The 26,338-nt window shown below is 41.7% G+C and overlaps 1 protein-coding gene across 1 annotated transcript in view; it reads right to left on the reverse strand.

The window, feature by feature from the left end:
- Positions 1–26,338, reverse strand: part of FLT1 (fms related receptor tyrosine kinase 1) — a 119,038-nt gene that overhangs the window by 84,381 nt on the left and 8,319 nt on the right. Inside the window, exons 2-7 of the mRNA XM_066618847.1 lie at positions 18,353–18,449; positions 17,821–18,044; positions 6,907–7,031; positions 2,298–2,460; positions 2,075–2,211; positions 948–1,122 (exon numbers count right to left, since the gene is read on the reverse strand). Of these exons, the coding sequence (XP_066474944.1) occupies positions 948–1,122; positions 2,075–2,211; positions 2,298–2,460; positions 6,907–7,031; positions 17,821–18,044; positions 18,353–18,449 (921 nt within the window). The remainder of the gene's footprint in view (positions 1–947; positions 1,123–2,074; positions 2,212–2,297; positions 2,461–6,906; positions 7,032–17,820; positions 18,045–18,352; positions 18,450–26,338) is intronic.

The following is a 26,338-nucleotide window of genomic DNA, read 5'->3' on the forward strand; positions in this document are numbered from 1 at the left end:
ACTACATTAGGTGTGGTATTTTAGAATAGCTATCAATACCCAAATAGGATTAATGAGGAGAGATAATTTAGCTGGGGACAGCTTGAAGAAGGGAACAGATTCTGTGGTTGAGAATTACAACCACCATGTTGAGGTCAGTTTAAATAATTCTACTTGGTGGTTTGTACCATGTGATGAGTTTTCACTAGATAACAGCAAACTTCCAGTCTATGGATGGTTGTCCTTGAATGTAAAGCAAAATATGTCCACTGAGTATTGCCAGTTTCCTCTGCAAAAGTCTAAACCTCCAAACAATTCCATCTCCAACTATAGCTGTTTCCAAGGGTCTTTAATGTTTTCTTCCTACACTGTTTTCCCAAAAGCTGCAATGAGACTTACAGTTAATTACCTATATCAGCAAGATATAGGTAGCTCTCTTTTTATTCCAGTAGGCACGGAACCAGTCTCTGACATGGTAAGATGAAGTGAGCTGTTTCAAGCAGTATATTGTGGGCCAGTCAGGGCCTCTGAGAGAAATTTTATCAGGGGGTACAGAGGTTTTTTGGGCCCCTTCCCAAAGGGGGAGGGAGCAATGGGGTAGGCAGAATGGGAGGCAAAATAGGGCAGGGGGAGGGTGCTAGCCAGAATAGTCTTTTGGAGCCCAGGTCTACCAGGCTTCTTGATGTCTACCCAACCATGTGGCATTGACATGCGGAATTGGTCATGGCATGAAGTAAGAGTGGCCTGACCTTCTGTGACTGCCACAGTCCTATTCCAGATCAGCCCTGCTGTGGTTATTTTCTACAGGAGGGAAGTTCCCATTAGTGGACTTAGCAAGCTTAATGCAATTCAATCCATAGTTAACCCCTGTAATATATTCATAGGGAACCATATTTCACAGTTGTTGCATTTGGAAATGATTATTAGACTTTTGTACACACATTTTATATACTTGTAGCATTTCTTACCATAAATATGAACAGTTGTATTAACTGATCTCATAGATGGGCCACTTTTCACATTACAAGTGTATTGTCCTTTATCAATATCACGTACTTTATCAACAACAAGAATACTGTAGAATACATTGGGTTCATTATTCCTCTGCATAATGACTGAAGTTACTGTGGCTCTTTCACTTGTCTAGACAGGAGAAAAATGTTAACATGGAAGAAAATCTATTAGCACCAGCAATAACTATTTGTGGTCTATGCAGTGATAACAGTTTAACATGCAATCCATTGCAAGTCTACTTGGATGTAAGCCCCATTGACTTCAGTGGGATTTACCATCAAGCAAGTAGGATTGCAGCCTAAGGACCCTATGAACCCTTTTGGGACAAGGAACCATCTTCTCATTCTATGTAAAGTTTCATGCACAGAGATGATGTAACAATAACAATAATAATATGATGATAGTGAGAGGGTCCCATTGTGCTGAACACTGTATGAATACAAAAGGAGATTGCTGATCAGAAGGTCACAGCAGATCAAGAAAGATAGTTCCTGAAAGGGGCCCACAATGCTATAAAGGACAAAAATACCATAAATTAATGCTATTAACTACTTTAGTAGTGGGTCCTGACCCAATACTAGTGGGTCCCGACTAGTGGGTCCTGACCCACAGTTTGAGAAACATTGATTTATGCTACTGCTAAAATAAACTGATTACAAACAGGCTTATGAAAGGAATTGAAGTATCTTTTCTAGAGTTGAATTGGGAGCATGACAGTTCTTTCAAGAAAGGTAGTCTAACATTTTTACTACAAAAGGGAATTTTTAGGCAATGCTGGGCAACACTAGCTCATCACTAAATCCAAGAAGTTTCCATGGTTGACATTTTATTAATCATCATTATGAAATCTATGCAAGCGCATTGCGTAAAAGCTTTCTCATTCAATGAAGCAATAAATATGTGGGGGGAGGAATTCATCAGACAAGAATCACCACAATGCAATGTTAAATATGAGAAACTCATTTAAACAAAATTCCCTAATAGAGGTAGGGAATTTGTTATTAGTAAAATGCTATTTTTACTAGGGTGTTTGTCATTAGTAAAATGCAATTTTTTTAGGGAGGAGAAAAAAAGCACCCACCTCACCAGGATAACCCCATGTCATTTGCACTCTTGTGTTCCAGGCTGCAGTGACTGTACAGTTAAGAATTAGGTTGTCTCCTTTTAGTAACTTGACCAGTCTTGAAGTATTTAATTGGACACTAAGGATTTCATTGGCTACATAGAGAAGCAAGAAAGGCAAGTGAGTCACATGATTAAACAGTTACACAAATGAAACAAATGAAGAATCAAAACATACTTACTCAATCTGTATGTCAGGTATTTAGTGCTAAACTCATGCCCATCAATGAATGTTTCACAGCTGAGAAGACCTATGTATTTGTATGTTGCATTTGGTATTACAAAGCCCTTTGTGCTATCCCAGATGATTGTTTTTCCATCAGGAATGAAGATCCCTCCTGGAATCTAAATGTAAAAACCACAAATTATTTTTATTTTATTCTTTTTCTCCCATGAACGAATAATTTAAAATAGGATATTTTTTAAACTCCAAAATGCCTCCACAAGTGAACATAGAGGAGTTAAGCAACATTTTTCAACTGCATTTAGTGCTGGCTCTGCTTCTGCCTCCTTCCAGCTCCCCTTCACATTCCCAGACTTCCTGGAAAGGGGAGAGAAATTTGAGGAATGTATGTCCAGATCCAGCACTAACTATAGATGGACAGTGCCACTCAGGATTGTGTCAGCCTTACATTTTTCATTGCCTCCTGTTATGAAAATGAAAAGAGCAGAGAGAAGACACCGTGAGTGTTACCTCATTACAGAGGCAGAAGAGGAGAGATGTGTGTGTAACACTGCTGGAATTAGATGTCCAGTATCACACCTAGCAAGGATGAGAGCCTAGTCTCGAAACATTTTTGCTTTTTACAGGCTCCACCTATTTCCTCTTCTGCCCTTCCAGCTGTTTTGAGCATTAGCTTTACACTGAATCCATGTCCCTTTTCTTCCTTTAAATGAGACCTTCTGATTTAGATAATTCTTCTATAGTCAAACCTAGAAGTATGTGCTGAGAAAGCAAAGGCTTTTAAAGTGCCAGACTTCATTGTGCATAGTGATCACACGCTCAGAGCTACCTAGGAAGTCAACTCCCCTCATGCCATTCAATTATGTCAGACAGAAAATACATTTTAATAGAATGAGCGACAATCAGCTAACACCACAGTGACACAGCAGAATATACATTCTTATCTTTACTGCATCTGCTAAGAAGTCATAACAGTTATTGAAATAATGGGAAGAGTGTGCCCTATACATACAAATACTCTCTGTTATTTTATTGCTGCTGGCTGAGATTGCATAGTGTATTCTAAGGATTCTGTTTTGGTTACAGCTGCCAGATATAAACATGTCCCTTTCTTGCTCCCTTAATTGTTTCATATTACATATACAGAGGCTGACAATAAGTAGCATGCATAAACTGCTGGTTCAGGAGATTCTGCCTGCTATGATGTTCACACCAAAACCGTGGATAGCTATAGAGAGTACGGGATATATTTATTTTATAATGCAACTGTCTGTACTTGCTTAGCTTTAATCATGAATGCAATGGGTGTAAAGTATCATGTGAATTTAACACATACCTTTCATAGCCCAATCCTATCCCTCCCCCCACCCTGCTGATATGGCCACGCCACCGGAGCATGCAGTACATCCTGCGGGGCAGGAAGTCCTGGAGGACTCCTCTGGGCAAAGGAACTTTTGTTTCTTTAGTCAGGGATAAGCTTCCAAGGCTGGGTTGGGTCTACTCAGACCTGCACCAGAGAAATTACTGGCGCAAGTCCACATGGACCCAGGTCAGGGGATCAGGTCCAGGAAGGGGTTTGGATTCGGTGGGCACTGCTGCCACTGAATCTGCCCCCGGAACCCAATCTGCCCTCCTCCCCACCCCTGTAGCCACAACTTTGCGCAATGCTGGAGAGGCTTTTGCAATTGGCATATCTGTTGGTGAAATGCTAGGTTTGGGCTGTCGTTCTCTTTGAGTGATAAAGGGTGAAATCAGGGACATCCCAATTTGCCCTGCTTCTGCCACCACTTTGTGCACCAGCCCCCAAAACCTGCACAGAAGAATCCAGCCCCTTACCTCACTCCTTCCCACACAACACTTTTTAACATGGCTCACACTATGAGTTTTATTTAAAGAGACCATGCGAGGAGGAGCACAGTGAGTGGCAGGGAAGCAGAATGTGTAGTTTCCATTCATGGTGGGCTGGAAGGAGGTAACAGCAGGCTTGGGGTGAGGGGCACTTCTGCCACTCTCCCTGCCACCCAATGCTTAATGCACGTCAACCCACATCATCTGTTCCATGAGGGGCTGGAACTGGGTGCAATTTAATTAAAGTTAACAGAGTTCTGGAGGAAAACTCCATCACAGCTTACAAACGACGGTGGGTATGTAGAGTTTGAGATTAGCTAGTCGCTCATTATGAGGGCCGGGTAGGAATTTTTTTCTGTCATCCAAATTGGATGTGGATGGCGGTCTTTTCACCTACCCCAGACTGGTGAGGAAGGGAATGTATATTCAGTAGGTTTCATGCATTAAAAATTGGTCACTGTGTTTAATAAAGTAGCAGAAATTAAACCCAATTGAAATCTGGTGTCTTCACTGGGGGTGTGTGAGCATAAATAGAATGCTAAATGCAGGGAGGTGGCAGTGAGATGTAACTATCTTGTTGTCTTGTATGTGCTTCCTGGGGTATCTGGTGGGCCGCTGTGAGATACAAGAAGCTGAACTAGATGGGCCCTGAGCCTGATCCAGCAGGGGGCTCTTTTTATGTTCTTAGCCCATTTTTGCCCGGCCCAGAGGTGTACACATTTCGTCCCTGTTGCATATATGCAACATTGGGCAGAAATTGTTTAAGCTTACATCTAGCTGAAATCAATCACTTAAGCATGGCTAACATTCCCTGATTATAAGCCATTTCTGTCCAACGTTGTATATACACAACAGGGATCAAATGTGTACACCTGTGGGCTGGGCAGAAATGAGTTAATGCCCATCAGCAGCAGTGGACCTTCCCAGCCCTGCCCCTGGGGCAAAGGTCTGCGATGACACCCCCATGGGCTGTCACTGCCCCCCTCGCTCAAAAACCCACCCACCCACACTCACCTGAGGCTTACGGAGCCTCGCACGACCTATATAGCTGCAACGGGAAAACCTCTGTGAGGTTCCCCAACGCTTTAAACTGTGCTGCTGGAAAACTGGAAGCACAGTTTCCACACCCATCGGGAGCCTCAGAGGGGCTTCTGCGGGATCCTAGTGGCCAGTGCCTGGGGCTTTTGCCCTATCTCATCTATGGGAGGTCCTCTGCTGCCCATCAGTACCAATAACTGAACTAGTCTTGGAGAAAAATAGTAAGTCAATATATTTTAATGGACTTTTCCTTAATTTACAGTATTACAAACTTTCTAACTCACCCATTCTTAATCAGACACATGAGCAAAGCAATACTAAAAGCTCACAGACTTGGATCCAGAGAACAATAAATGGAACAGACTTCTCCTACCACCCTCCTCCAGGCTGCAGCCTCCAGCCTGCACTCTGAGATCAAGCATCTTGAAAAAATGCCCCTCTGTAAGAATATGAGTGAGCAGTACAAAAAATTCCTAATGAATTTTTTTCTGAAGATGAATATTCTGGAAAAAACATTAATATGTAAAAATAAAATCCAACAGAAAGACACGAACTAAACAGACAAAATGTTTGCCTTACTCTTATCAAGAGAGTACTCAGTTGCTCAGAGAGTAAAAAAAAAATCTTCAGACAAGCTCTGCTCTGTGCACAGATACTATGAAGAGCACTGTTAGATGCATGTCATTCCCTAGTCATACACCTAGTAATGAAGAATGGATTGTGGCCAAAATAAAAAATGATGTAATTAGACATCCAGATGGATGGCTATAGGTTTCTAGTTTTCAAACTCATCTGTTCCTCAAAAATACATTTTTAAAGACTTGTTAAATATCCAGGCAGGTGGCTCCATCAGAACTACCTATAAGAGACATTAGGGAGGAAAGTTGAAGTGATAGGTGATAGAAAGGTTGTTTAGGAGAATGAAGTGGAAGCAGCAGGCACAGAATCTGTGGCAACTTCAGCAGATGGTTGGTAGAGTCATGAGTGACAGGTCAGGCCAGACTGCAGGTTTACTTGCTTCTGTCTTAAAGCAGTAAGAGCTCACACTAATTGCAGTGCACTATTGGGCTGTTATTTCTCAGTGCTCCTGAGCAGTATATACTGAGCCTAGATATAACTGATACTGTGAAGTAAACTGAAACAGACTTCATGGATATTGTGTGTTTTCCACTCTCCTCTTAGGCTGTTTTTCTATACCACTAGAGACAATTCCATGATGGTGCACAAAACATGAAGCCCTGTTTTCTAGCTTCCTGTCAGCACAGGATGCAGACCTAGTGGCTCTATGCTGCTCTTCTACCTTCAGAGGTCAAGATGTGGGAAAAAGAAATTTTGATTTATTGAGGCTAATTGAACATTCCAGAAAGCTTGGTTTGCCAGTTTTTCCCATGACCAGTGGAGACAACTCTATTACTGTACAAGCAGAATTTTTCATATTTCACCATGATAGGCAAGCACTGCTATTGTTGGTGTCTATCTTGTATCTTTCTTTTCAAGACTGTAAACCCCTTTTGAACAGGGAACCATCTCTTCATTTCTTTTGCTAGGTAAATTCCTTTCTAACCTTTTTGTAGAAAAGCAACATTTTTAACAACAACAAAAAAAAGGTTCTTTCAAAGCAGACTCCATTTGTCAAAATAAAGGCATTATTAAATTGAACACTGTACAGTAGAGACAGCATGCAATGAACATTTTGAAAGGCAAAAAGTATATCCAGGTACCTTTTTTAATGTAACAATCATATTTGGTGCAGTAACTCTGCATGGTATTATAAGCGGTTGTCCGTCAATCATGTGTATAGTTTCTGGTATATCTCTGTACAGTTTTACAAATGGGCGAAGTGTATCTGCAAAAGGATAATAAAAGAAACCTAAATCACAGTAAATGTTTAGCAAATTTAACTAAGGTCATAATCCAACAGAGAGTTAGAGTTCACTTAAACTCACTGAAACCAAGGGGCTTAATACAGTGTTGAATTGTGACCTACGTCTTTATGTAATAACAACACTTGGCATTTGGGTAGCACTTTGAGTGCTTCACATATATTTGCTTGATGTAATCCTTACAACCCTGAAAAGTGACAGCAGAATCCTCTACATGTTTACTCAGAAGTCCCACTGTGTTCAAGGGGACTGATAGTACAATCCTATGCAAATCTACTCAGAAGTAACCCCCCACTGATTCTAATGGAACTTACTATCAGGTTAGTATGCATAGGATTGCTGCCTAGAGTTACAATCCTATACACTCTTTACTGGGAGTAAGCCCCATTGGACATAACAGAACTTACTTCAGAGAAGACATGTATAGGATTGTGCTGTAAGAACAACTGCCCCATATTGCAGCCGAAATTGAGAGGAAGAGGTTTGCCTAAAGCCATTTAGTGAGTTCACAGCTGAGGCATTTAAACCAAGGAACTTTTAGAGAAGTTCTGATGCCCATCCTGTAGCCATTATGCAACACCAGTTCATGTATCATTACTGTATAGGACATCTGTCTACAAGATATATTCCACATCAGCCAGAAACTACTGGCTTGCTTGAATCCTCAATGAGCCAAAAAGGGGACAATTTTGAGGAGGGGTCAATAAACTCTGAGAAAATTTGAAGGGCAGTTTACTGCTGGATAGCAGTAGGCAGGTGTCCTTTTCCCTTTATTTTCAGCTACCTCTTTGGTAGTGGTATCAGCATGGCTCATGCCGAATGCCATTAATTTCCCCCCAGAATGCTCCATGAATGCCTTGGTATTATTAAATAGTACAATTCCCAGGGGGCTTCTGGGAAAAACATAGTAGCTGTCTGTGGACTGAGACATCACTCAGAATTTCTCTATTTTTTTAATAAATTGCTTTAATTTTCCACCTGTGGTTTTCTCTTCAAAACAATTTCTCCCCAGTTGTTTTTCTTTCGGTGAGGCTCCAAGACTCTTGCAGGGTACAAAAGAACTTATAAGATTCACATGAAAAAGAATGCAGGGTAGAATGAATGGCTGCACAGGATTTGGCAACCCTTCCCATTCATCCCTACTTCACTTGTTTTCATCCCTGCTTACTTGGAATTCAGCATTACCTCTAACTTATCCCATTGGCATATGGATATGTTAGTAAAAACTTCTGGGTAATAGATTTTCATGGGCTTGTTTGCAAGATATAATGACTAACTCATAAAACCATTTTGATTGTTGCTGGTGGCTTTTTTTTTTTTTTTTTTTTTAAAAACCCTGTTCTCCCAGTCCTTGCTCACAGCAATAGGCAAATGGGTAGTCTGGATGCTTTGCCAGGGCCAAAAGCCATAGTTTCATTGGCTACTTCTCAGATCATCTTTGAATGGTTTGCAAACCTGGACATAATGATAGTTTTATTTATTACATAAAGATTTGGACAATCAGTAACAGCTGACCAGTGTTGGAAGAATGTTTTAGGATTTAACCTGTCTCTAAAGTCCTCCACTGTGGCTATCACCTGTAGACAGAAGAGGACTAAGAGGGAAAGAGCCAGAAAATTGCATTACCCTATTTTCAGAAAAGGTCTTATTGCAGCTCTAGAAGTAAGTCCCAGTGATTTCAGTACGATTACTTTTATGTAATACACAATCCAATTATGTGCATTTATCTTCATGAGTAAGGAGAAGAGATTTTTATGAGGAAGGGAAACATGGATGGAATATTGGCAGTGATAGTCTTAATTCACCTACTAAAAGCAAGAGGAGTGATTTGCACAAAGGGTTCAAGAGGGTCACATCTGATAAAATGAAACTATCCTGAAAAGAAATGCTTTTGAATTGAAAAAGCTTGCAAGTGGATCGGAAAATGTTAATTCCTCTGCAACTATTGTGATTGCCAAGGACAAAAAAAAACTTGCCTAAGTACCAAAACAACTTAACATTTCCTTTGCAATATGATCTAAGGAAAGACCAAAAGTTATCCTCCTTCACTACAGTAAAAGAAATACTTTTCCTTTTTTCTCTCTTTTTTTTTTCCTTTGGCAGGGGTTGCAGTTCTAAATGAGGGTCACCAGCTCTCCATATCTCCAGTGAAATGTTACTTGTTACTACTCCCTTAAGACTCATTCATCTTTGTCACAAAATTAAAAGCTATTTTCCAAAACCAGCAAACTTTGCAGAGCAGCTTCCTGTATGTATAACCTGCAGGCCATTAGAAGTATGAGGAAAAGCTGCCCTAAAGTTTGACAGTAGCATCTGCAGACACAGTGTCACCAGTGGCTGATGCCAATAATGTATTTACTGGGGGTCATCTTAACATCTGCAACTCTTTCAAAAAGAGTAACAGGAAACTGGTACAAAATGTTAAGAACTTTCTCACTTTAGCGGATACATTTGTGGCACCAGTCAGTCACACACTTAAGTGACAGTCAAGGGCTAATGAGTAGTATTGTTTTACTCCAGCTCCACCACCAATAGCCATATACATTCAAAAGTGAGTTTTTCCTTCCCTTCCTGAATTAGAATTACACATTTAAACACAACCTTCCAGAGTGTCAGCGTCTCTAAAGCTCTCTTTTAAACACTATTTTTGTGTAACATAGTAACTAATAGTAAATTCCTATACATGTCAGAAGTAAATTCCATTGTGACAAGTGTGACTTAACCCCAGAAAAGAGTGTATAGGACTGCAGCCTAAGACATTGAAGGCTAAATGAAACATTATAATTAATGTGTGAGCTAGTCTGAAGAGCTTAGGTTTGGGTAAAAATAACAAGCAGAAGGGCAAGGATTCAATGCAAAACCTTGGCAAGGATGCAGGGGGACTTTAATACTTTGTCCGCACTGTGGGCCCAATCCTAAAGAGCGCGCACCAGCTTACCACCGGTATGCACTGTCGCAAAAGTGCCATAAGGCATGTGGGCCCTAGCACTGGTTGAGCACTGGAGCGCCACTGCTTGGTGGTCGCGTGGATTGCCAGGCAGTGGAGAGGTAGGTGGGGGCGTTGGGGGGAAAAGAGGAGGAGTCATATAGGGATGGGAGGAGGTGGAGGGAGGGCGAGGAGAGGGCAGGGAGGAGGTGTTCTGGGGGGAGGGAGTGGGGTTGGAGGGAGGTGGGACCAGTGGAGCTTTGCTCTACTGGATCCTGAGCCTCCATGTTGGGCTGTCCGCTCAACACAGAGACTCTGAATTCTACGCCGACTCTTGAGTCATCATAGAATTCAGTAGCGGGGCTACTTGCTTTATCCAGGGAAAGGGGACAAAAGTCCCCTTCTCCTAAGGAGGTGGAGGCGGCTGCCTGGGGTGCACTGGATGTAATGGTAGCCATTTTTGGCACCGCTGCAGCCCCGCGAGCCAGGCAGCTCAGGATTGGGCTGCCCTTCTCCATTTTGAATGATACACCCACCCATCCCACACTATTTGTAAAAGCATCCCATAAAAACTTCTATGGACTACTCACATTACCGGATAATTGCAAGGATTACATCAAAATAGTACATGTGAAAGCACTACAGAGGCTAAGTATTAAAGGTTAGTTTTTTTAATAATTTTTTTTTGTTATTTCCAAGATAGCATACACCACAGTTTCTCAAACTGTGGGTCAGAATCCAATTTCTGGTGGGTCCTGCAGAGCCTCCAATGAAAACATGATTGATGGGAAGATCATATAACTAATTGCCTCAAGCCCTAAGGCTATGCAAAAAAATTACATAGCTGTTAACTGCCCTACAAAGAGCTGAGTTCCTGCAGTTTGCAAGGATTTAGCTATTGCAGCTTGCGATCTTGTGTAAATATAGGGAAATAACTGTCTGAGATCTTTTTCTGGTGTATTTTTTTTCCAAGTCTGTCAATGACAGGTAGTGGGGGCTGATGAAGGCTGGGACACAGAACTAAGCTCCTCATGCCTTAAGACAATTCACTAGGGCTGCCTCATTATAAGAAATGGATGGAGTTTTTTTTTTTCTTTAGCAAATAAATACTTGTAAATAAATATTATTTCTTTCTAGATCACTTTTTTAAAGTTTGTAGACCCAAGAGAGTGTCATTTTAAAAAGTTGATCTAAGTGTTAAAAAGTTTGAGAACCACTGGCATACAATATATAACAAAGGAGGCGAACAAGACAAAAAGAAAGAATGGAAAGTGAACTAGGAGAAAAAGAAAATAAAAAGGAAGGAAGAAAAAACAAGGAAAATTTGGTGGGTAGAATGTATTGCCTTTATAGTTAACTAATTACTTTATCTTCAAGCTCTTCGGACCTGATTGCCATAGCTCTCATCAAAAACTTCTGCATATGTTAGGTTGCCCTATTCAGAGCTCTTATTGATATCACTCAGGAGCTGCACAGCAACTACAATGGGTCTAGACCAGGGGTGCTCAATAGGTGGATCGCAATCTACTGGTAGATCGCGAGGCAAAATGAGTAGATCGCGGAGTGCCGACCCCCCCCTTCAGGTGCCTCTGGGAGGAAACGCCGGGAGTAAGGCCCATTGTACTCAATGGGGCTTACTCCCAGGTAAGTGTGGCTAGGATTGCAGCCTCACAGCCTAATCCTAGGCATGTCTACTCAGGAGTAAGTCCTGTTATACTCAGTGGGGCTCAAGGTACACCAACATACATTGTACACATAAATGTTATATGTTATGATGGCGTGAACATTGTAAAAAAAACTCTGGTAGATCTCCGGGCCTAGCTGGGTTTCAAAGTAGCTCTCAAGCCAAAAAAGTGTGAGCACCCCTGGTCTAGACCCTAGAGCAGTGGTTCTCAAACTGGGGCATCAACATCCCAGCCAGGCAGCCTTGGCCTCTGCCCCCTTAAGGAACGGGGAGGAGGGAAGACAGTTACATGACCCGCTGGATCGCACCACTTTGAAGGGGTGCAGGGGCTTGTTGCCACTTACCAGTGCCTGCAACAGCCTCCCGGGGGTGCAGGGAGCTCCCGGACCAGCCTCTGCAGGGCTCCCCATGCTGCGCAGACCCTCAAAATCGCGATCACAACCACTTCTGGTTTTGCGTCTGCGAAACCGGAAGTAGTTGCGATTGCAATTTTTACTGACTGCAGCGTGGGGAGCCCTGTGGAGGCTGGTGCACCCTGTGGACTCCCTGCACCCTTGGGAGACTGCTGCAGGCTCTTGTAAGTGGCAGCAAGCCCATGCGCCCCTCCAAAGTGGCGTGATCCAGCAAATCGTGTCGCTGCCTTCCCCCCACGCCCACACACACTTACTGCAGCTCAAACTCTCTCTGAGAGTTTGAAAACCACTGCCCTAGAGCACAGTTTGCAGCCTAAAGCTTTCCAAATGTTTTCCTACTGTTGATTAAAAGGAATATGCATCACATTTCCTGCTACAGCTGTGTTTTTATAATTAGGCTTTTTCTAATCTTTGTTTGATTTCATGCTACTTTCCACCTTTAAAAAAGTAGAAATAATGGATATAGTAATTACCTCAGGGGCAAGTTATTTCACCTGAAAGCAGATGAAGCTTGATTCCATACAATACAACCCATACAATCTCTCTTCATGCTCTGAACTTGGCTGTTACAATTATATTTCTTTCAAAATAATGTTTAACTAAGGTACAGTTTTAGGATTCTGTGTTTTTTGCTTAGATTTTTAAATTATTCTTTCTCCTCAGAGCAGTCAGCCTATTACTAAGGATGACAAATGTTTTTCACATGAGACTGAGGAAAAAACAACAATATGCTAAGTAACTCAGAAGGGGCCATAGTCCAGTGGTAGAGCACTCAGTCCTAGAATCCCCTATTTAAAGATCCCAGTTTTGGTTGGTGTGCTGGCTGTGCCCATACTTGGATCATGTGAACCTAGCCACGGTAATCCATGCCACGGTGACATCAAGACTAGACTACTGTAATGTACTCTACATGGGGTTGCCCTTGAAGACGGTTCGGAATCTGCAATTAGTGCACAATGCAGCGGCCTGTGTGCTTGCTGGAGATCAGCAGTTTGACTCTGAGCAGTTTGGGCCTCTGCTCCAGTGGCTGCACTGGCTGCCCATTTGTTTCTGGGCCCAATTCAAGGTGCTGGTTTTTACTTTTAAAGCCTTATATGGCTTTAGGCCAAGATATTTGAGATATCACCTTCTTCCATTTGTATTGTTTTTGTTGGCAACCTTCAGTCTCGAAAGACTATAGTATCGCGCTCTGAAAGGTGGTTCTGGAACAGCGTCTAGTGTGGCTGAAAAGGCCAATTCGGGAGTGACAATCCCTTCCACACTGGGAGCAAGTGCAGTCTGTCCCTGGTCTGTCTCCCTGGCTATGGGCCTTCCTTCTTTGCCTCTTTTTTTCTTTAACATATCGGTTCTTTTTCTATTGATTGATATTCAAGATAATCCTAATTACAGGAAGTGCAGAGTTTTTAAAAGCCAAGGAGAGATGACTTCCTCAGTCACTAAGATCCTGATTCTATGTTTGTAAATAACTGTTCTCATTTAGCATGCTAAAACATGGGAAAGAGGCATCTCTGTGATTCATGAGAAACTGACATAACACTGCGCCAAAGGAAACCATTCAAGAGCAGACACAATAATCATTTTAAGCAAATGTTTTCCCAGGAAATAATTTAGGAAGAAAAACTGTTTTTTAATTGCTCTTTTCCCCAAATAGTGTTCAATTTATTGGTTTCTTTCTGAGTTTATTTCCATTATACTTTTGAGCTCAGAGCCATCCTTTCATACTTTTTTCAGTCAACCCATGCTGACTTTTCAGCATTGTTATGAACTGACAAGATCTTCTTGTTTGCTATTACAGGTATGGTAAATTGCATCCTGTCACTGACAGACATACCCACTGAAGATTTTGCTGATTATAAAAGTATTGTGTACTCTCTCTCCCCCCCCCCCCCCACTCACACACAGAGGCTATATTTAGTACAAATTCAGGGATTTAACAGAGAAGAAAATCCTCTAGCCCAGTGGTTCCCGAACTTTTAGCACTAGGACCCACTTTTTAGAATGAGAATCTGTCGGGACCTGTCGGGAGTGATGTCATGACCGGAGTGACATCAACAAGCAGGAAAATTTTTAACAATCCTAGGCTCCAATCTTACCCACACTTATCCAGGAGTAAGTCCCATTTACTATAATTGTTTAAAGCGTAGCCTGTTAAAAGTACAGATATGTAACATTTCCCCAAATGCAGTCACATACCATCAAGTCTAATATATTAAAAATAAAGCATTGAAATGAATGGGGACCCACCTGAAATTGATTTGTGACCCACCTGGTGGGTTCTGACCCACAGTTTGAGAAACAGCTCTAGCCACTTGTTCTAGAGAAAGCACAGCTTCAGATCACAGGCATTGACTGCCCCCTTTTTCCCTCCTGTCCAAGGAGTGTGTGTAAAATGGCAAGAAAGGGGAGGGAAAATGAACTTCAGCACTTTGTACATGCTGTATTTTCTGTCTTGATCACGCACCCTTCTGAGCACTGTTTATAGTTTTAAAAAGCTTCAATTGAAAGTCAGCTGTTTTATCTAAAAAATGTAAATGTGGGGAGGCATGCAATCAAGATAGTAACTGGTGGGGCTACGTACTACCTCCTCCTTTGCCCTTGCTGTGGTTTCATGGTGCTTCACACTACTATGAATCTTTTTCCTATATGTAAAAATAATGCAGGCATGCTCCCATATCCACTGAGGTTCAGTTTCAGAACCACCCCCCGTGGTTAAGTGAAACTGTGGATATGGCCAAATGCCTTCCCCCCACCCTCTGGAGAAGAAGGGAGCTCTATTCCCCTCGCCTCCAGAGGGTCCTCTGAGCCTAGCAGAGTCTGTGACCTCTGCTGAGCTCGAACCGAGCCCTCAAGGTAAAAAAAAGTCACTTCCAGTTTCTCTGTTAAACCTGAAGTGATGTTTTTAATGCCTTATAAGGCACTGGGAGACCTGGGAAAGCCCTGGAGGTGCCTCTGCAGGGAGCCCGCAGACTCAATCAGTGAATAAATGAATCCACAGATGTTGCTGCTGCTGCTGCTGCTGCTGCTGTTAACAGTATTTATATACCGCTTTTCAACAAAAAAATTTCACAAAGCGATTTACAGAGAAAAATCAAATAATTCAAATACAGGATCTGTGGATATAGGGACCCCCTGTATACCTTTTGATTTTTGTTAATGTTATGAGATGGGGCCACTTAAGCTTGGCATAGTTTAGAGTCCCAGCATGGCTCAATCCACCTCTACATGGATCTCTCCCTTCGGATGTGACCGGGATTTGATTATTTACTGGTTTTGGAATCCCCTAGGATTCTGGGAATGGAAGCCCCACAGTTGTTGAGGCACAACTGTACTGTATTGTTTTTATTTTACTGAATGTTTTTATTATTTAGAATATTTATATGCCACTTTTCCACAAAAACGTTCACAAAATGGTTTACATAGCAGAATGAATGACCTGATGAATTAAAAATAATAAAATACTAAAGTAACATAAAGTAACATAACATAGTAACATAACATAACAAGTGTGGTTGACACTTCCAATGTTTTTTGTTGTTGTTGTTGTTTTTAATAGCAATATTAGAATGGCCTGAATTTGATTTGGGCAATAGCACTGAAGGGGGAATGGCACTTTTCCCTGCACCATAATCTTGATTTAAAACAACCCTACAATGTTGCTATTAGCCCTGTCAGGGGTGAGAAGACAGGCACAATACATGTACCTGCACTTTCGCCCCAGCAGGGCTATTTGAAACTTTAGGGAGGGTTTAAATCTGAAAAATGATGTGGGGGAAAGGGTTAATTAGCACCACCAATCCCCATAGTCTCAATCCAGTTTGTGTGCCCTGCAAATGCTTTGAAGCTTTAAAAAAAGTCATTGAAAAAGCCAGCTGTGGATCTCCTGCTTCTTGTGTAGTTTAGCTGCTATGGGAATGAAATACAATGCAGAATAAACGTTAGCATTTTATCTGCCAATCTAAGAAAAAAAGAACAAAAAAGACTCTGGGGATGAGGAATTTTGCATTCCTTATCTGAAAGGAAGTGGACCAGAAGTGTGTCTATGAAATGATTAGAATACTTCAGATACCACATCTAACAGTATCAAATATACATTCAGTAATATCCTTATGATAATAATGTTGCTAGGTGTATGTTTTTAAGCCAAAAGGCATGAAATGTCATCTCATTGCCAGTAGGAAAAACAGGAACAACACCAAAATGCCAAAGAGTAATATTATGTACTTTTAGAAATTTATGTTACGTTATCAAATTAGTGCTGAAGTCACATCTATTGATTTATTTTATTGTCTGGCTACAGTTTTATGTACTGTGACTTCATGATCTTCCTATTGTCACTAATGCCAAAGAAGAGATGAAGTGAACTGAATAGGATGCCACTGATGAAGAGAAATATGTGATATTGTAGAGTGCCCAAAAGTGTGCTCAGATACTTCCCTTCCCAGGTCTCCCAATGCCTTATAAGGCATTAAAAACATCACTTCAGGTTTAACAGAGAAACTGGAAGTGACTTGAGGGCTCAGTCCGAGCTCAGCAGAGGTCACGGACTCTGCTAGGCTCAGAGGACCCTCTGGAGGCGAGGAGAATAGAGCTCCCTTCTTCTCCAGAGGGTGGGGGGAAGGCATTTGGCCGTATCAGCAGTTTCACTAACTGTGGGGGGGGGGGGGTCTGAAACTGAACCTTAGTGGATATGGGAGCACGCCTGCATTATTTTTACATATAGGAAAAAGATTCATACTATTACTATTACTATTACTTACTATTAACTTTATTTTTACCCTGCCTTTCTCCCCGGAGGGACTCAAGGCGGCTTACAAACAAGGTTAAAACTAATTTAAAAACAGATAAAAACATAACAACAGTAGTTATGTCGTTAACTACTATAAACAGACAAAACGTAACATAGTAGTGTGAAGCACCATGAAACCACAGCAAGGGCAAAGGAGGAGGTAGATAGTACGTAGCCCCACCAGTTACTATCTTGATTGCATGCTTCGCCACATTTACATTTTTTAGATAAAATAGCTGGTTTTCAATTGAAGCTTTTAAAACTATAAACAGTGCTCAGAAGGGTGCGTGATCAAGACAGAAAATACAGCATGTATGAAGTGCTGAAGTTCATTTTCTCTCCCCTTGCCATTTTACACACACACCTTGGACAGGAGGGAAAAAGGGGGGCAGCCAACTTAATGCATTCAGACAAACACGAGCAGCCCAATTTTATCCCCGGTTAACTATTCCAAAATGGCTACTGCTGCAACCAGTGGCATCACCACAACTGCAAGGGGTCTCCTTGGGGGAAGAGGACTTTTGTGCCCTTTTTTTGCTTTTCAGCCCAACATAGAGGATAGGGTACAGCAGAGTCCCACCCCCTCCCATTCTGGTTCCTCCCCCACCCCATCCCAGAACACCTCCTAAGCCCCCCCCCGGGGCCCCCACTGGCACCCAGAGCTCCTACCATGCTAGAGGTAGCATCCATCCAGCACTGAGCTCAGCGCCGACTGGCACTGGGCCGGCACTGACTCTTCGCAGAGTGTTGTGGATGTGCCTTGCAGCACACTTGCAACACCCAGCTCAGTGCTGGTGCTGAGGCATGTTACGATTGAGTCCCAAGTTTGGTTCTGTCTTCTTTGGAATGGTAACATATGTACAAAGTTCATGAATAACCTACTTATATGCATATCCCCTCTCCTTAGCTGCAATGCAAATTTGCATGAAAAATTAAGTCTTACCATTAATAAATATATATATTGTAGATACTGTCTTCTTTCTCGCAGAACTTGAAAGTGGATATTTGCAGCTATAATATCCTGTGTCAGCTGCTTGAGCTTCATGCAAGGTTAAGCTGCTACAAAACTGTCTGCCGTTCCTTCCACAAGTATTTGTAATTATGTTCAGCCGTTTGCTGTCCTTACTGAGACTTTCAGGCAGAGACCAGGAATGGACCACTTCCCCGCTGCAGATCCAGATAAAGAAGGAAAATAACATCAAAAATTATGTTGGGTTACAGCTATATAGCTTCAGTTCCCAACCTTTCATTTTGCTGCACCAGGTTATTTCTAGGGATCCTTTTAAGGTTGTTCTCCGAAAGCAACAAGAGAAATGACAAAAACCCAAAGAGTTCTTAAACAATAATTAGCCCTTTTACCCAATCAGCAATAGATCCCATCTCCTATCTCTGAATTAAAAAAAGCAAAGTAGAGCAACAGCATAGTAACTGTAGGTCAAATTATTATAAATCAAATTGCCAGACCACTTGATTACCTGCATAAGATGTTTAAAGTATCTCCTGCTTGTATAACATGTTGTGGTCCCGTAATATTTAGTTGTGGACCTTTCCATTTGGACCCTGAGCTAGTCCCTAGAAAACAAAAATAGCATTATTAAAATTGACAGAACAGCTTCTGGGCTTTGAATCTGTTCCCACTTATATGGCTTTAACTGAGAGAGCTTCAGTCTACTCTGCCCTTTCTAGCCAGTCAAAATCACCAAGGCATTATAGAGGGTGCAAATGAATCCTCATAGGTGTGGAAAATTCCAGTTAGTTCAGGATTATGATAAAAATAAATCTCATGGATATAACTCTATAACAAGATTTATCTCTATAACAAGTCCTGCAAACACACATACTACCTTAAGGAGCACCAGACAAATGATCTTTCAAAAGAACATTGCCATTATGTGGCATAAAGTAATCAGTGTTCGAGGATCAGAACTACAAGTCTCAGAAATGAAGAATTCGAAAACTCTGCTAATTGGGCAAAGAAACAGCTTTTAAAGTGGCATCTTCTTATATTTAGCAGGGGGAGAGCAACTGTCCCTCCTTGCCCAGCATGATGCTCCTTGCCCAAGATGCCCAAATTGGCATCTTTTCCAGTGGTGGTTCCTGGTGTCTTTTCTGCATCTCTTTTTAAACTGTAAAAAGCCCTTTGGGGACAGGGAACTATTTACAGCACAATCCTATGCGTGTCTACTCAGAAGTAAGTCCCACTGTGTTCAATGTGGCATAGTCCAATGAAAGTATGTCTAGGACTGCAGCCTTAATAATACTAATAGAATTATGAAAATCAATGAATCAGGAACATAATCTTTCTTCAACTTGAAGTAAGAAACAAAGGGTAACATTATGACTGCACAAGAACGGGCATTGAGAACAAATGCAATAAAAGCAAAAGTAGAAAAAATAACAACAAACAGCAAGTGCCATCTCTGTAAAAGAAACAGATGAAAAGTGGACCACCTAATTAGTAGCTGTAAAAAGATTGCAAAGACTACAAGCAAAGGCATGACAATGTAGCAACAATGATACTCTGGAACTTTTGTAAAAAATACAAGCTACCTGTAGCCAAAAACTGATGGGACCACAAAACTGAAAAAGTTGTTGAAAATGAAGATGCCAAAATATTATGGGATTTCCAACTACAAACACACAAACATCTATCACACAATACACCAGACATAGACGAGAACCAAGGAAAACAAGTCAAAATCATTGATAGCAATACCAAGTTATAGCAGAGTAGAAGAACTGGAAAAAGAACTGGAAAAAACAACAAAATACAAAGATTTACAAATAGAAATTGAAAGTTGTGGCAGAATAAGACCAGAGTAATCCCAGTGGTGACTGGCGTCCTCAGTACAATTCCATAACATCTTGAAGAGCACCTTAACAGCATAGGTGCAACAGAAATTACCATCAACCAACTACAAAAACCAGCTTTACTGGGAACAGCTTACATCTCGCAATGATATTTATAACAGCAAAATAAGACAAAAGTCAGGCAAACCAGGTCCTTGAGAAGGACTCAGTGTCTAGATAAAATAAACCTATCTGACTGTGTGAAAATCTAACAACATCCACACAGCTTCCTCACATTTTTCATATATCAAGCTCTATGATCAAGGCAAAGATGGGGTCATTGTGGGCCAGCCATGAAGTGATCTGATGCAGCTTCTGTGAGTAACAGATGGTGGGGAGCAAGGGTGGAGGTAGATCTGGGATGTCCTTCAGCCTGTCGCCACCCACCTTTCAACCTGCCACAGATGTGAACCGCAGTGATCCAGTCCCAGTTGGCTAAAAGCAAGCAAGAATCAGATCATCTGTGTCTCTCCCCACACTCCATCCTCTCTTGGGATTTAGAGTTTAAAGAGAATGCATCTCTTTAAACTCCTCACTACGAAAGAGTGCTTTGCTGCTCCCTTCTCTCACTCCATACTTGTACAATATTTAAGTAGAACATTAACCTTTAAACCCCATTCTAGACCAGAGTGCAACAAGGAAATTACAAGCAGGAGCATGCAGCCTCCCCACCGAAGGCAGAAGAAGTGAGTAATGGGCAGTACTGGGCAGTAGACCCAGTTGGGCTGGCCCTAGAATGGGCTAGACTGACATATCTTACATGGCCAATCAGCAGCACAGTAACATACCCTGTCAAACAGCACAATCCTATGCATATCTACTCATAAGTAAGTCTCTTTGTTTTCAATGGGACTTATGTCCAGGAATGTCTGAACAAACATCTTAAATACAGTCCACGTAATTCTACATAATGGAAAATATGGTATGTACATTGCAAAACAACATTGTGGCCACAGGCGTGCCCCAGTATCCATGGGGATTCCGTTCCAGAACCCCCCGCCCGCTCCTCCTGTTAACTGAAACCATGGATAATGGGGGGGGGTGAGCCCCACCCTCTGGAGGCATGGGGAGCTACGGACCCAATCCGTGGTTTACTAAAACTGTGGATACCGGAGCCACAGATACGGGGGGGCCCTGTATTCCTTCAGTATACCCGTATACAGATATTGGTGCCACATTCATCTCAAACATTCAATCTGTTTTCCTCTCATTAAAAAATTTGCATGCTCAAAATTTGCATGCATTCTTTTTGCAAAATACTTTATGTCCTCAATCTAATTATGCACAACTTTGTACTGGCTATTTCACATTAGTTTCCCCAGTGCTTCAAACTCCAAACTTCTGAGTTTTTTTTTTCTATGCCATAAAAATCACCCATAGTTTCACAAGCGAGACAGAAATACAAATGTGCTTGCATTGTATATTAATTTTGTAGCCACCCTAAGAGTAAAAATAGATATAATGAGAGTAAGATATGCCTAGTGTCAAAAGTTCAGCTGCCCAGACTTGTCCTTTGTTCCTAAAATGTATCTTGAAACTGATTTTCATCTATTCTCCAAATTCCCCTTTGAGCTAACCCTGCTCCTTCCTGTCCATTGAGGTGGCAACATAGCTAATTATGCAAAGGAGATGTCGAAATGCTTTCCATAGACCAGGCACAGTTTTTAAACTTAATCGGTATACTGGAAGCCTCAAATAAATAAAATAAAATAAAAGCACAAAGATAGCACTTTCAACAACATGAGTCATTCATTCTGCTTCACAAAATTGTTTTCTTTTGATTAGGATTTTCTACCAAATAATCAGACCTTTGCCTCATTTTGACTAACTACATACAATTGACTTTGCTATTATGCCAGAGATATAACAGTGTTTTCTAAGTACAATCTTTTAAACTACAAAGACTTTATAACTCTATTATTTGCATTTTGACTACCACTGAACTGAAAAGATTTCAGGAAGATAATGTTTGAACAGATAGGACTTTTGGTGTATTATGTATGGAACGGTTGTGATATAGAAATATTTGTTTGACAGTTAAGCCAAGTGTCAGCTTTTATCAACAATGGATGTTAAGAAAGAATCAGCAGAGGAAATGGATTAGTTTTGTAAGGCATTCCCTACAATCACTAAGGATCTGCATCTTACTCATGAGCTTTCCACTGGAATCCTAACAAAGGTGGAAGATGGTTCTAAAAGTTCAGCATGCTACTTGACTCCCTGGCCTTAAGTAACTGCTGCTACAATGATAAGCACATCCGTTGCGTGATGTGGAGTGGGGGCAATTAATAAAAAGGTGTTGTTGAACAATAACCCACAAACACAAGTAAACATCCTAATGAATACGAAGGGTTGGGAAAATGGAAGGTATCATGGAGAATGAACAGGTAAGACTGTTGCAGCACTGCAACTTGTGGCGACTCTGTCACAACCCACAAATCACAACCCAATAATGCCACATTACCCAGAAACAGAAAGCATAAATAAGTGTACAGGTTCTATGACATCATCTAACTCAGTGTTGCAGCTCAAAGACATCTGACTTCAGGATGCGCCAACTTAAGATCAGTCACGTCATGCTGGTGCAGTCCATCTGCTCTGATGTTTAGGCGTGATAGCACTGGTTTGTGAGAGGGAGAGAGATGCTGTGTTATGGGGATGGAGAGAGACAACATCTTTTGAGATGTGGTGGGTAAAAGGAGAGCCAGTACAGTACTCAATAGAACTGTATTGTACTTTTAGGGCGCAATTCTGACCCGGGTTTGGGCCGCAAACATGCTGTAAGGCACGTTTGCGCCTCCTCAGGAGGAAGCTGCATCGGCACAAGGAGATGTGCTGACACACGGAGGCTGAATCCAGCCTCTGTGGCGGCTTTCCTGCCAAGGCTTGCGTCGGCCCAGCTGGGCCGACACAAGAGGAAAAGGTAGGTATGGGGGAGGCTGGGAGGAGGTGGGAGGCAGGCATTCCTGGGTGGGGGGAGGGTGTGTGGTGGGTGGCCTCAGAGGCAGGCAGGCAGGCAGGAGGCGGAAATGGGATCCAGCAGTTATGCCAGATCCCAACCCCTGTTCCCAGGGAGAATGGAGTGACTTCAAGCCGCTCCGCTCTCCTCGGACTTGTGGCAGCTCATGAGGTGGCGCAAGTCCAAGGAGACCCATAGGGCCAGCAGCCCTTACCCGGAGGTAAGGGGAAATGTTTCCCCTTACCTCTGGCTGAGCTGCTTCTGATCACTATCCTGCCCTCCTGGCTTGCCTGTTCCAGCGCAGGATAGGATTGCACCCTTATTTCTCTTCAACTGCTATAAATGCAAATTGTAGCTTGTTGTAAAATGTAGTACACGTAGGCCCTCAGAATCCATGGGGGATCCATTCTCAGGGCCTCCACAGATACCGAACCCATGGATATTGAGATTTCCAGGGGGACCTCAGAGGACCTCCAGATGCCTCAGAAGGCTTCCCAGTTGCTTCTGAGAGGCACTTCCTGTTTTTCTTGGAACTGGAAGTGCTTCTCAGAAACTTCTGGAAGGCCTTCTGAGGCGCAGGGAAGTTGCATGCAGCCTCTCTGTGCCGCAGAACACCTAGTGGCATGACCAGAAGTGCCTTCCAGATGTGTCTGGGAGGTTCGGTGAGGCCTTTCACATGGTGTCAAAATCCACAGTAAGTCAAACCTGCTGGTCCCAAACCCACAGATAAGAAGAGCCCACAGTATGCAAACTGTAAAATGCAACTAACATAAATGCAGCCCCCTCTCCTATCTAAGCTGCTGTAAGGCCCCTTTTAGAGTTTACACAACAATCAGGTTTTTTCACCAGAGAACGAATAATTATCTATTTTATAGATAAATATTTTTATTCTGCTTTTCAACCACAATGCAAAGTTCTGTATAATTTTGTTTACATAATAAACTAACCAACTAACTAAGGGTGCAATCCTAACCCCTTATGTCAGTGCTCTTCAGTGCCAATGGGACATGTGCTGCATCCTGCAATTGGGTGTCACTCATGGAGGCCTCCTCAGTCAGGGAATGTTTGTTCCCTTACCTCAGAGCTGCATTGCCCTTATGTCAGTGCTGGAAAGCTGGAAAGCACTGACATAAGGGGTTAGGATTGCGCTGTAACCAACACAGTATTGACTTGAGTACAGACCTTTGGAACCTAACCTGTACTTAAGAAGGGGGCTATATGTATTTGTTTTTGTTACTACAGTTGTTGATTCTGTTGTTGGGCATGCATTGGATCGTGCCTACGTTATGCCAATGTTAGGCGTAGTAGAGCAGAACCACAGGATCGGCCTAATAACAACCTGCTTACTTCAACTGCCCTCTGCTGGATAGGATGTCAAAAAGATTACAGCAGTAGAAAATATTTTAAGTAAACCACATGCTAGAATTCTTATTGATCATATGGGCGGGACGGACAGGGGAAGATATAGACAAGCCTCCACATTTATGAAACAGTCTTCAGATAAATTTTAAAAATGACTACTGGCAAACAGATATATTTTAAAGCAGATTTCTTCTACATTTCTCCAATTTTATATTAGTAGGTCTTAGAAAAGGTGGAGATTTTGCTTTCACCTCTTTATTTTCCTGGAAAGCATCCTGTCAAAGGTGGTTTGTAAAAACAAAAGCACCAGGAACCAGTTGCTTGATGTTTTATTTGATTTACACTTTCATGTTCCTCACTTGATATCTATATGTGTTAAAGCCCCCTTTATAAGTAAAAAGCAGCATGGAGAGAATTATCATCACCTCTAGCCCAATCTTTTCCTTGGGGTTAATTCATGCACATTTTTAATAGGTTAACAGGTCTTAAACCTAATACTGTATAACAAAATCTGATCTTGTGGTCCTCTAAACAAGCAAAGATGAGGCTCTGGTTAAATGGATGAAGTTTCTTGTTAACTGGTGCACTGTCACAACCTGCTTTACAGCACATGTAAATATGTAAATGTGTAAATGTGCTGTAAAGCAGGTTGTGACAGTGTGCACCAGCAGAGCACAAATAGGATTGGGTCATAAAACACAATAACTTTTGCTAAATAGCACTCTCTCATTAATTCAGGAAAATCATTAAAATGAACTTCAAATTTATTTCAAGTTGGTACACAGATTATCTCAATGCATTAGATGCTGACTTCAGCCTGAAACATTTCAACAAGCAGTAGCAAAAAAAGTTGTGGGATTAAAAAAAAATTACTTGTATGCTGCTAATTAAAAGAGCACAATTAACAAGAAACAACAATTTATTCTTCCACATCCAAGCGAAACAATAACAAACCTCAAGCACACGCCACTTTATTAGCATTTCTTACTGTACTATCCTAGGCATATCTACTCTAGGCAGAAGTAGAGGTCTGGAGTAGAAGTAGAGGACAGGAGGTCTGGTCTAGAGGGTAGAGCCTCCGTTAGCCCAAAGATAACATCAGAAGATTGCCAGTTCGAGGACACCGGCAGCTCCCTGATAGGCTGAGAATGGCGAGACCTTGAAGCAGCAGACAAAGCCCAGCTGAGTGATTTCACCTGCTCTTGGTGTGAGCAAGAAGCGTCTTGGTTGCCCTCCATGTGAGAGATGGAGCTGCTTGTCAGCCTGCGTGGGAGAACTGGAGGTGAGACCAAACCAGGAAGATCCATTCTGAAATGTTGTTGGTTCTTGAAAGAGAGAACCTATATGATTGTAAAAATCTCCTTGAGGGATTTAGAAACACCTGCCTATGTAAACCACCTTGAATAAAGTCAGAGGAGTAATCCAATGACCAGAAAGGCGGTATATAAATACCTAGTTATTATTATTATTATCAAGTCAAAAGCCTATCTAGTCCAGCATCCTGTTTCCCACAGTGAACAACCAGATCCTTCTGAGAAGCCCACAAGGAGGTTATGAAGGTATATGCATCTCCCACTGTTGCTTCCTTGCACTGATATTCATAGGCAAATTCAAATAGCCTCTGAATCCAGAGGGACCATATAGCTATAATAACTAGTGGCCAGTGATAGACATCCTCCATGAATGTGTCTAACCCACTTTTAAGCCATCTAATTTAGTGGCTACGGCCACATCCTGTGACCCTGAATTCCAGAGGCACTGGAATCAGTTTCTCTTGACTCCTTAAATCTCCTACCAATCTGTTTCATTGGATTCTCCCTGCTTCTACTGTTGTGAGAAAAGGACACAAACGTCTCTCTAGTCACTGTCTCCATAACGTAATTAAATACTCTGTATTCATATCCTTCCTTCATCACCTTTTTACTAAATTAAAAGTCATAAAAATGGTAGTCTGTCCTCATAAGGAAGAGGATTATTTTCATTGGTTTCTTCTACACCTTTTCCACCTTTACATTTTCTTTTTTAAGATGTAGTGACCAGACCTGGAAGTGAGCAAAACTATCCAGATTTCTTATTCAGAATACAAAGCAAACACTTGAATGACTAAGATTTGTCAGTCACTATGTAGAGACATGAATAGGTACACGTGTGTAAAAACTTCTCAAGTCCTGGATTTGTGATACATTAAACAGTTACCATTCTTTAAAAAAAACAACTTGCAATTAAGGGTATTTAGACCCCTAAGCAGAATAAAAGCCTATACTCTCTATCACACAAATGCAGCTACGTC

The sequence above is a fragment of the Tiliqua scincoides genome, chromosome 3, assembly GCF_035046505.1.
Source record: "Tiliqua scincoides isolate rTilSci1 chromosome 3, rTilSci1.hap2, whole genome shotgun sequence".
Lineage (NCBI taxonomy): Eukaryota > Metazoa > Chordata > Lepidosauria > Squamata > Scincidae > Tiliqua > Tiliqua scincoides.